At 38.8% G+C, this 12,831-nt stretch overlaps 1 protein-coding gene across 2 annotated transcripts in view; it reads right to left on the bottom strand.

Annotated features, from left to right (window-relative positions):
- Nucleotides 1-12,831, bottom strand: part of SPATS2 (spermatogenesis associated serine rich 2) — a 106,149-nt gene that overhangs the window by 9,904 nt on the left and 83,414 nt on the right. For both annotated transcript variants that reach the window (XM_054591148.1, XM_054591149.1), the window contains exons 9-10: nt 7,583-7,641; nt 1,390-1,499 (exon numbers count right to left, since the gene is read on the bottom strand). In XM_054591148.1, coding sequence (XP_054447123.1) covers nt 1,390-1,499; nt 7,583-7,641 — 169 coding nt within the window. The remainder of the gene's footprint in view (nt 1-1,389; nt 1,500-7,582; nt 7,642-12,831) is intronic.

Genomic DNA, 12,831 nt, shown 5'->3' on the forward strand with positions numbered 1-12,831 from the left:
ATATGCAGAATCTAAAGAACAGAATAAATGAACAAACAAAACAGAAGACTCATAGACCCAGCAAACAAACTGATGGTTGCCAGAGGGGAAAGGTGTTGGGGGACTGTGTGGAAAAGGTGAAGGGATTAAGAAATACAAATTGGTAGTTACATTCTGGTTTCTCTTCTGATCGTATAAATCTTTCACCTTTTACAAATTGGTAGTTACCAAGAGGACATAAAGTACAGCATAGGGCATACAGTCAATAATGTTGTAGTAACTATGTATGGTGCCAGGTGGGTACTTGAAATATCAGGGGAATCACTTTGCAAATTATATGATAGTCAACCAATATGCTGTACACCTGAAACTAATATGACATAATATTGAATGTCAAATGTAATTGAAAAATAAAGTTAAAAAAGAAAATGAAATGTATGAGTATTAAACACAAGGAATCATTATAGATTATAATGTAACCAACATCTCACATCACATTTTTCTCTATAAAATCAGAATTAACCAATCATTTAAATATTTACTGAATACCTATTATGTGCCGAGATACTATGCTAGGCACTGGAGAGACAGCAGTTCCTGCCATCATAAAGTTCACAATCTATTGGAAATGACAGATTATTCTAATGTACATGGACTATAACTATACTATAAAGGCACAAAATGAGGAGATATGACAGGAAAAATCAGGAAGGATGAGTAGGTCATGAGTGATTGTGTGTGCTGGGAATGGCAGGGAGGGAAGGGTATTTTGAATAGAAAGAACAGCGCCTGCAGTAGCCCTCTAGCAGGAGGGAACAGGATGCGTCTGTGGAAAGGAAAAGTTAATATTGCTGGAGCTGAGAATAAGGAAGGGAGGGGGCACGGTACAAAATGAGGATGGTGGCAGAGCCAGACCATGCAGAGGCCTACAGCCCATGCTAAGGACTGTCATCTTTATCCTAAGAGCAATGGAAAGTTTGAAGCGGGTTACTGCAGTGTGAGGAACAGATTTGGAGGGATGGAGGGATGTAGAGGGTAGGGCAGTGACAAAGAGGATGGTTGCAATCAGTTAAGGGGCTATTACAGAAGACCAAGCAAGAGATAATAGTAACTTGATCATGAACAGTGGTGGTGGTGAAAAGGTCAAATCTGAGATTCAGTAGAAATTCAAATAGGTAAGGCCTGCTGATAAGATTTCAGGTAGGAAAGGAGAAATTTCGTAAGGTTTCCAGCTTGGACAGCTGGACAGATGACAGTACCACTCACAAAGAAAGGGAACCTGAAGGAGGGCAAGGCTTTGAAAAGGACGATCATGAGTTCAATATATTAACTATGGCCATGAATTATGGAGACCTGCTACCTCAGTCTCCGAGGACAAGAAGAAAGGCAGAAAGGAGAAGAAAATTTTACCTTGATATCAGCTCGGAGCTCAACCAACTGTTCCTCTGACATTCGAACGGCCACATCAGTCATCTTCTTTAGAAGTTCAGCTTTCTTTTGTCGGCTGAGCAAAATTTCCACTGTAGGGGAAAAGGCAGTATAATTCTTATGGTCCGCTCAATAAGATAAAGAAGAATGGGAAGTATAGGCCTTGCAGTATGTATCTGGACAGCCAAAGGCTCAGCTGCCTACCCATCCAGAAAATGGAAATACCAAAGGTCCGGTTTCCACCTTCCTGAGGGACTCTGAGGGCAGTTAAAAGTGAACACTTTATGGAATCATAAAGATGCCTAAATCATTTGCCATTTCTCTCTTTCATCTTTCTAGGCAAAGAAATTTTTTTCAAGAAGCACATAAATTAAAACAAAAACCACGAACAAGTGGTAAGAAAATACTTACCTAGAATAAATGAATATGAAATCAAAATTAAAAGTGTCCTTCCTACTTCTGACTTTGTGGTCCCTTCCCCAGGGGAGACCACTATTAATTTCTTATGTATACTTCCAAATATATTCTATGCATATATAACATATTTCTCTCTCTTTTCCCCTCCTCACACATGGGTATGTATCATATGCATGGTTCCTCATTTACTTTAACTATTTGTACTTAATACTTCTTGAAGTTCAATCCTTACTAATTCACTGGCTCTCCCTCACTGTTTAACAGCCACTTAGTATTCTGCTGTATGGATATACCATAGTTATTTACCTAGTTCCCTAATGATGAATATTTAGGTCATTTACAGCCTGTTAAGCAGCATCTTCTTTGGCATGCTCCCAGATTATAACTCAGATATGACTGTGAAGGACAAAAAAAGTAATAATTTTATTTTTTAATTCTATTTTATTCATTATACTATTACAGTTGTCCTGATTTTCCCCCTTTGCCCCCTTCCACCCAGCACACCCCACTCCCTCAGGCGTCGCCACGCCATTGTTCATGCCCATGGGTCATGTGCATAAGTTCTGGCCTCTTCATTTCCTATACTGCACTTTACATCCCCAGGGCTATTCTGTAACTACCTATTTGTATTTAACCCCCTCTCCTCTTTACCCATTCCCCACAGCCCCCTCCCATCTGGCAACAATCAAAATGCTCTCTGCAGCCATGATTCTCTCTTGGTTCTTCTTGTTTGCTTAGTTTGTTTTTTAGATTCAATAGTTGATAGATATGTATTTTTGCCATTTTATTGTTCATAGTTTTCATCTTCCTTTCCTTAAATAAGTCCCTTTAACATTTCATATAATAATGGTTTTGTGATGATGAACTCCTTTAGTTTTTTCTTGTCTGGGAAGTTCTTTATCTGTCATTTGATTCTAAATGACAGCTTTGCTGGGTAGAGCAATCTTGGCTGCAGGTCCCCACTTTTTATGACTTTGAATATTTCTTGCCAGTCCCTTTTTGCCTGCAAAGTTTCTTTTGAGAAATCAGCTGACAGTCTTATGGGAACTCCCCTGTAGGTAACTAACTGCTTCTCTCATGCTGCTTTTAAGATTCTCTCTTTATCTTTAACCTTTCGCATTTTAATTATGATGTATCTTGGAGTGAGCCTTTTTGCATCCATCTTGTCTGGGACTCTGTGTGCTTCCTCAACTTGCATGTCTATTTCCTTCACCAGATCAGGGAAGTTTTCTTTCATTATTTTTTCAAACATTTCCGTTTCTTGCTCTTTCTCTTCTCCTTCTGGCTCCCCTACGATGCAAACGTTGGATCTCTTCAAGTAGTCCAGAGGTTGCTTATACTATCCTCATTTTTTTGAATTCTTTTTTCTTCTTCTTGTTCTGATTGGTTGTTTTTTGCTTCCTTATGTTCCAAATCATTGATTTGATTCTCGGTTTCATCTACTCTACTGTTGTGTCCCTGTAAATTGTTCTTTATTTAAAGTAGTGTATCCTTTCTGACTGAAAATTCTGACTGAATCCTTTTTACACTGCTGAGGTACTCAGTTCCTTGAGTATCCTTACAACCAGAGTTTGGAACTCTCCATCTGATAGATTGCTTATCTCCATTTCATTTAGTTCTTTTTCTAGAGTTTGATATGTTCTTTCATTTAGACTATGTTTCTTTGTCTCCTCATTTTGACAGCCTCCCTGTGTTTGTTTCTGTGTATTAGGTAGAGCTGCTTTGGCTCTGTGTCTTGGTAGCGTGGCCTACTATAGTAGGTGTCCTGTAGGGTCCAGTGGCAGAGCCTCCCCTATCAACCAAGCTGGGTACTCGAGGTGTGCCCTTTGTGTGGGCTGAGTACACCCTTCTCTTGTAGTTGAAACTTGGTTGCTGTTGGCAGATCAATGGGAGGGATTTACCAAGGCCAGTCAGCTGCAAGGACTGGCTGTGACCACTAACCACCAACCTCTGCCCTCTATAAAGGATCAGCTGTGCAGGGGTAGAGTGGTGGTGCTCTGATATGGTCTGTATCTGTCCACTGGGTGCACTGGCTCTGGGGTTTCCTGGGTGGTGTAGGTCAAGGTCAGCCCCAACCTGTGTTTTGCCTGCAGCACCCTGCCTGAGCTGTAAGCCATCAGCAATGTGCTGTGCTTGGAGATTCCCAGGCAAAACAAGCTGTGAATCCTGGCTGGCTGCTGCTATGCCGGGCCTGGAGCTCACTGAGGCCAGTTGTTGCTTGTTTGAGAGGATTTAGGAAGGTGTGCAGTATGAGCTAAGACCAGCCACTCATATGGAAAAGAGCTAGGGTGGGTCTGAAGTTGGGGGGCCAGAGCCTCTGGGGATCTCCATGGCAGGTCCAACAGTGTTAGGTTGATGGGAGTCTCATATATGCCACCTGCCTGCCAGCTCTGTGGCTCTGCCTGGGGGGGGGGCTCAGAAAAGAGACAATGGCCTCTGCTTGCCTTGATGCCAGACACTTCAGCCTCTCCCAGTATCCCACTGCTGCCCTCCAAACTGCCAACCCGGCACTGGAGCTCAGAGGGAGTGAGTCTGAATAAGTAATTTCGTGTGTGGGTTCTTTAAGAGGAACTGCTTGGGGCTCCAGAAGTTTCTTCCACCAACTCATTCCCCACTGGTTTTTGCAGCCACGGGTTGTGGCACTTATCTTCCTGGAACTGGAACCCTGGGCTGGGAGTCATGGTATGAGACTGGGACTCCTCACTCCCAAGATATCCCTCCCGAATTTTTACCCATCATACAAGGGTGTGAGACCGGCCCATTCCATGTCTGTGCCCCTCCTACCAGTCTGGATGGATGAGGTTCCTTTAATTCTGTAGTTGTCAGACTCCCATTCAACTTGATTTCTGACAGGTCTGAGTAATGGTTGTTCTATATTTTAGTTGTAATTTTGATGTGGTTGCATGGAGAGGCGAGCCATGTCTGCCTATACTGCCATCTTGCCAAACAGTAATTTAAAAACAGAAACAAAAACAAAAACAAAACCCTCTCAGAGTAGAGCGTCGGGACTACAGAGGACATGGGCCGAAGAGCCCCTCCCAGGAAGCAGAACCAGGGGCTGCCAGAGGGACCAAGGAAACTTCTCTTCCGCCAGGGCAGGGGCTCTGCTCTTCCTGTCCAGTAAGATTTGATCATGGCTTTTCTGAGTAGGAATTTTTACTATAATTATCTCTTCTTTCTCTATCGGTGTAATATTGGAGGATGGAGCATACAACTTTTCTTCAGTTTTGGGGCCCCAGACTGCAGTGTGCCATATCCAGACCTGCTGAAAGATCGGAAATTCCCCAGAAGTCTTGGACTTTCAGCTGTATATACTAATTGGATGAGACTTTGTAGGTGAGGCCATTGAGGAGGTGGTGAGCGTATTCTCATTTTGGGAAAAAGAGGGATACTGGGAGACAGACTGTGGCAAAGACTGTTAGGGACTGCTTATCCATTCCCCTCTTCTTCCTACCAGAAGTTCAATGTTATTGGGCACCAACCTGCTTAGGTAAAATCTACATTCCCTGACTCCGCTACAGATAACACAGTCAGGTAATACAGTTTGGCCATCGAGCTCTAAGCAGAACCCACAGGGCAAAGTTCACAGGGAAGTTCTTTAAAGGAGTCTTAGCCGGCATGTAACATTTTGCCCTTCCTTGAAAGGAGCCTCTGACCATAAACACACTCCAAGGATGGCTGGAGAAGGACAGAGAAGCCTGGGTCCCTCACATCATTTTGGAGACGCCCTTTAGCCCTGGATCACTTACCTCTGGACCTTTCATTTCATGAGAGAAAAATAAACTCACATTTATTTAGGCCACTCTGTTGTGTGTAATCAAACTTAATTCCTAACTGTTATACTACTCTACTGAGAAATTAACCACATTTATTTTATAAATAGAAATTTCAAAGAGCTACACCAGGTATTACAGGGATCTGAACCTCTTTAGCAAGTTTTCTTACCAATTGCCACATATATGCCACCCACGGGCTGCCCATACTCATGTCAGGTTAATCAGTAAGGGCATACTGTCCCAATAAATCAGGAATGTGCCAATAACCACCAAGGCCCAAGAGCTTCAAATGATCTATTGGTCTGCCTCCCAAGATAGAACCTACTTGCTGTTTGTATCAAATTCACTTTCTCTCAGCTCCAGCACTCTAGGGTTCTAAGATGGAGAAAATGTGTTGCGTAAAGATTTCTACACATATCAGATTAACTCAGAGAACCTAATTATGTATGACTTTAGACAAGCCATATTTTTCTCTTCATTTATGAAATGGAAAACAAAAGGAAACCCTAAGTACTTCATAAAGTTGACATGAGACCATATATGAGTAAAAAAACTCTGAATTGTGAAGTATTATATACATATAAATTAATAAAACTATAATGTAAACTTAGAAAGCAGCACCTTCCTGATAATACTGGTAAATGCGTAATTATGTTAGTGTCATTGAAAACCAGAATTTTTAGCATGGGAGAAAGGAGACATAGATACAAAATTGATGAAGTTAAGTAAAACTGTAGCTCTGAATTTGATTAAAAAAAAAGATTGGCAATGAATTCATATTGGTTGAAGCAAGGTGATAGGGGTTAATTATATTAGCCTCTCTACCTGAAATACATTAAAAGTAAGGACTATGTATTTGTACTAGGTTTTTGTTATCTGAACCTTCATCTTCAAAAAGAATACAACGAACGCACAGGCAGACGAATGGACTAAAACTGTCACATTTCGAAATTTCAGGATATACCACTCAATTTAAATGAAATATTACCTCTGAAAAATAGTAGGTAAAATCTCTGCTATGTATTGAACCTTTCTGGTTAAAATGGATCAAAACTCAATTCAACACAGTGTTTCGAAGTTGCCTTCTCTGGTCCATGACCATAGACACAAATGATTTAATTGTGAGTCATCATCTCAACCTTTTTCCATTCTTACCAGTTTAAGAGCAGGTTCAAAAAAACAGCCTCCTTAATTACAGATCTGGCATTCAATGCATGGAAGTAAAACCTGCTGCTGAAAAGCCCCAAATTAATGCCACTGTGTAAGGTGCAGTTGACATTTCCTTCTTTTCATATAGCTGTAGGTACATCTTTAAACTATATTTATAGAAATTACGAAAAACAGGTATTTATTCTTCTGTACAAAACCTCAAAAATTACCCAAGTTAGACTCTATTCCTCCAGAATCTATTTTAATAAGCTTTCAAGGAACCCTAGTTAAGGTATCTCGAACTCTCAATCCATCCATCGACTTTTCCTCTACCCAATAATAACAAACACTGAGTAAGGGCTGTTCTACAAAAGGGCTGTTGAACAGCCCTTTTGAAGAAAACAACGTTCTGAGGTGGGTAATGACATGAATGTATACACTAAATTGATGCAACCTGGTAAAGTCTCTTCTGACTATGCCAAAGAAATTCTTTAATCACTGGATAAACAAACAAACCAACCAACAAACAAACAAACCAAAGGTGCCAGTGGGAGACTTTATTTTCCTAAGTTCATGCTGTGGTGGCAGATACCACAATAAAGTCTCTTATATAAGGAACTTTACATCCAAAATATTAAAATTTGAAAATATTTTGAGAATAGCCCTTAAAGTTATTTTGCCTGAAAAAATCCATATACCAGTGCAGTACAATTGCTCAAGATTGTTTAACCAAATATATAAACTCTGTGGCATTTATATTGAGCTTTTGCTATAGGGGTTGAGAGGCAAGAACCTATTAACTGGTAATAGTTTTACTTAAAGATCATTCTTACTTGCTTCAGCTTTCACTTTGTCCATTTCAGCGAGCAATGCCACTTCTCGATCCATTAAACTGAGAAGGGAAGACAAAGGGAAAAAAGGTTTGATCAGAAACTTGAAACAGAGAAGTAACACATCGTGATAGTGGAGATAGATTTATGGAGTCTGTTCTCTAAAAGCATATGGAGTCTGTTCTCTAAAAGCATACTACAAAGTAAACACTGTATGGACCTCAAGGAAATGCTCTTATCCTCAGTAAAGAATATTTTAAGGGTTCTAATAAATAAACAGGCCTAATTCTCTTTTCTGAGTATTTCAGTAGACCAGTAGATGGCAGTAGCAAACTAAGAAACACATTGCTTGGTAAACTGTTTAAAGCAAAAGTCCTGATGGAAATTACCTATCTCTACATATGTACACAAATTATTTTTTATTTTATATTTTGGCCTACAAAGTGGGACAGCTTTGCTTCTAATGGATTTACCAGGCAGTACCCCAGGTGGGGCATGGTAAATTTATCCATAATTAAGATTTGTATACCTTCAACATTTTGCCACCGTTTTACCAAGTCTACTGGCACTTTAGTCTTTAGAATGAGGGGTAGTCAAATTTGTTTTGGTTTTGGGTAAACCTTTACGAGTAATCCAGAAAATACAGGATCACAGTTTTCTGATAGGCTTTTTACAGAAAAAGAACATTAAACTGACAATTAGCACCTTCTCCAAGGCAAATGTAAGTGGCATGCACAGCTTTTCCGTGTCCTTTATAAAAGAGCCCAGATGGTAGGCTGCCCTACTATTCAACCTCTAGATGCAAATAATTTTCCCTTACCATATCAGTTTTTATAGTGGTGGGAAAAAAGTTTTAAATTTTAATATCTACACAACCATATGTTCCAACTTTTTTTTTTTTCAAATTTGGAATTCATTCTGATTTCTCCTTTTGAATGGGACTATAATTACAGGGTTAATAAAAATTCTACTCATCTCTTGCTGTAAAACCAATCATACACACACACACACACATATACTAATTCGGTCTAGCTCAACCTGCAGTTTACATTACCACAAAGTAGTTAATACAGAGACTATAGTGTAAGATACACAAAAAAGTATAAGGTGGGGTATTTTTCCTCAAGGAGTAAAATCCTTTCTAGTGAAGTGCTGAAGAACATAGATTTGCTCATCATTACGCATAAATAGACTTGGGACAAATTTGGTTGGCATACTAATCCAAAAGCACCAGACTGCAGAGAAGATACAACTATTGTATGTAGCAGTATTTTGTTAGGAAGGCACTTTCCAAACCTTGGCAAGATTTTGCTCCAAGAACTCTACCAGCATTTGTAATACCTAAAAGGTAGACCAAAAGCACAACTGAGACAGAAGCTGCCGGGCCTGGAGTTTGACGTTACTTCTCTTCTGTTGCTGAATCACCCTAAGGTGCAGTTACTATGTCCACCAGAAGACAAATTTATCTCTGACAAAGCTTGTAAACTATTTATGATAAGACTTCAGCAAACAAGTAAGCTTTTTGTAGTTATGTTAATAACATTTATAACAATCTTAATTATGAAAAGTAGACTGTCATACAACCTTACTTTTAGTAAGGAAAAAAAATAAATTTTGCACTATCACAATCAAACTTTTTTGTGGCATTATAAGCTAGTACATTGTGAAGGCACTTTTTTTCCCCTGAGAAAAAGCATCCATTTAAATAAACTTTGTTGCTTGACTGATTCACAGGAAATCATGAGAAATTCATGGGGCTGTGCATGGACAGCCATACAACCACTCCATTAAAGAAATTAGTTTATATTTTTATGCCAAAAAATAGCAAAGAGAAGTAAGCACTCTGTTTCTTCTAGTTTTCATGTTGCCATATATTCATAACATATATTGAAAGGTCCTGTGATGTCAGCCAAGCATTAGAAAGAGGAATCTACTGGTGTTAATACCCTAACAAAAGCTGTCAGGGTATTTTCTTGGAGGAAAGCTTGATGAATACTTGCAGTTTTTCCATTAAATTTTTCACAAGTCTTTAAAATACAAAAATGAATACATGTTAAAATACATGCAGTACATTTGACATTAAGCCTTTAATTGCTGAGATGTCCATTTCAAAGGCATCCATCTCTAATAAACACATTGCCAGCTACACAACTAGATAAAAAGCCAGGCTGTCCCCCCGATGAAGTCCCCCTTTTAGAAAGCCCTGGGTGACCTAGATAACTGACCACTTGAGTGACCCTGCTTTCCCTTCTGTGCTTTAATTCCCCTCTTATGTTTTAAATTTGCCTATAAACAATGAACCTGCAAAACCCTAGGCACCCACACTTTACCCCAATAAAGGAAGAATCCCAGGTGTCCTCAATCATATTTCCTCTCTCCCCCCCCACCCCTCCCTCCCGGCTCTTGTCCCCTCCCTCCCTGCCTTGTTATGTGGCCCTGGGAGTGCCCCTACCCTACAGAACTTGGGAATAATAAATCCTGTTTTTTCAAAGTTTCCAGGTGTTGTCGCTGAGGTGCATCATGCCATCATAAGAACCACAAGGGCCACTCCAGACACAACACGGGCTCGTGTCAGGGACTGCCACAGTGCCCCCAGGCATTCCTAGCTGATAGCATCACTGTTAATAGGCTGAGACCAATACAAAACATATAATAACTTTCTTATTAAAAGTACATTACATAATGTAATATTATGGTTGTGCAGAAGAAGAGCCATATTTTTACATCATTCTTACTAAAGTATTTAAGGGTGACATGCCCATGTCTCCAACTTCCAAATGGTTCCACCAAAACATACACACAGACACACACACTGAAAATACACTGATCATTGTACTATCAACTTCTCTATTTCTTGAAAGTTTCCATAATAAAAAGTTGGGGGAACTATGTGCATTACAAAATAAAAAGAGAAGGTGGGAAGAGTTCAAAAGTGGAAAGTAGGCTAAGCAAAACAATAAATAGAGACTTTTTTACAATTAAAAACAATAATGTACTATAAAACAACTAACAATGAAGAAAGTTAAGCTAAAGTTTCCCATCTGTTCCTAAACTAAACATGGTCCCAATATGGATCTGTGGCCACAAGATTCAAAAGAACCTGTACTTTGAGGTAACAGTTTTTAGAAGCCGTAAGTGCAAGCAATGACTCTCCTCAGAGAGTGATGAAAGGCTCATTCAGATTGTCACACTTTCTGCTGCCTTGCTCACTCAGGACCATGCTTGCAAATGTTCTCTTAAGGCTTTCCTGAATAGAAATATACCATAAGAAGCATCTGATATACTGAATTCTAAAACTGCTTATGTAATTCAGCTAAATATTGCTGGCACTCTGTTTAGAAAGACACTAGGTCTTACTAAGCCTGGGTCTTCTGCAGAGTGTAGAGAATTTCCACTTCTTTTCTTCAATCATGAAAGATGGTTTTAAATGATTACTCACCATTAATAAGGAAAAGTACTGGATAAATAAGGATATTTATCTGAATGTTCTGTATTTTCTTCCCTCCTTACCAGAACTTTTTATCACCTTCACCATTTGCTCAATTTATCCTAGACCCTTTGTGTAATTTAGCTACTCAGAATGTGTTTCTCTAGTATTGCCATTTATATCTCTATGACATATTCATGTCTATCATTTGAAGCCAAGCCCTCTAATTATTATATTTAACATGCAGCTTACTAATTCTAGCTCTTGCCATTAGTACCAAAAAACTTGTTATCTATCATTTGTTTATGGTTGTTGCATTAGAAAACAATGTTATAATGGAAACACAATCCTGGAAATTCCACAGCCAATGATTACCCCCAAAGGGATAATACTCTAAGCCACTCAATAATGTTCTTAGAAAACATTTGCACTTGATTTTATTTGCTGAAAACCTAAAACCTATTCATTCTAATTCCATTAGCCAACCAAAGCAGAAATCCAAGCAAAGCCAATGCAAACACCTTCATTTCTCTGAAGACACATCCCTCTTCACATAATAAAACAACCCAAAAAGAGCACTGTCAGTAGTTTTTATTAGCAGAAAATTAATGATGCTTCATGTTCACGTGTTTTGTACAATTCCATACTCCCCGACCTGGCCTTACTTGAGGATGGTACACACATCTGGGCTCAAAATAAAAAATACCAGTTAGGTAGCCAGGTCATCACACAGAGCTGAAGAACTGGGGTAAAATGAATTGAAAAAACGAAATCATTAAATCAAATTTGGATCTTACGAAAAATGTGATGGGTTCCTCTTTGTCAGGAGTCTTTTACAAAGCATGTGTGCATTTGAATTCATATTTCAGGAGTCTAAAGTAGCTTTTCAGAAGTTGGGAGTGTGAACGTAAGCTGTTCTTGTAGGACAGGCCCTCAATGAGTGACCTTTCTCTTCCTGTTGTTTTTTCCAGTGGTCAAAAGCATCTTAATTATGAAGTAATACTAGAGACCATATGGGCTCAATAACATTTTACGATATATTTAGGGGGGAAAATATCAGCCATCTAGATTACCAAGGAGTTTATTGTTCAACTTTCTAGTTGGTAAGGAAAACTGGTCAGTGTTAAGCCACATAATGAGTGCCTGAATGACATCTTCACTTGAAACTATGATCTATCTCTCTGGAATTATGATAACAATTGAAAACGAAAGGCGAGTAGATACTTGATAAGACAAAGAAAAAGGAAGCATGGTACGGTAGAAGTGTCATTTTAACACCAAAATTACTTTGGGCAAAGTATGTTTTTCTGTGCCCATCTTTTCTCACCTATAAAATGAGTTTCACACTACAAGTGACATTACATATTGTGCATAAAAGCTTCTGACATACATTAATAGCTCAGAGATAAATGGCAGCCACAATTATTCTAGTTTTCGGCACTAATCTTGATTTCTCAGAATATCTATTTAGTGAAATGCCTTTATAATAACTCTGATAAATCATTATACAGTCCAGATCCATTGTCTAGAAATTCTTAAGCAAGCACATACGCACAATAACACAGTGTAGGCTGTTATACAGACGTGAATCTAAGATAACTTTAAGAGAAAAGAATGCATTACAAAATTACAGTCTCATATGATTATAACTATTAAGATTATGTATGCAGATACATAAGGGACCCAAGGGAACAGAGAAAATTATGTGTTAAGGTGGCAGAGTTACATGACTTTCATTTCTATTTTTATAAAACTATTGTTATAATTATGGGAAATATAGTAAAAATAAGAGAATAATGAAATCCTTAAAAAATGAAAAACAGAA

The sequence above is a fragment of the Pteronotus mesoamericanus genome, unplaced genomic scaffold (genome assembly GCF_021234165.1).
Source record: "Pteronotus mesoamericanus isolate MK-2021 breed Mesoamerican mustached bat unplaced genomic scaffold, CSHL_Meso_final scaffold_21, whole genome shotgun sequence".
Classification (NCBI taxonomy): Eukaryota; Metazoa; Chordata; class Mammalia; order Chiroptera; family Mormoopidae; genus Pteronotus; species Pteronotus mesoamericanus.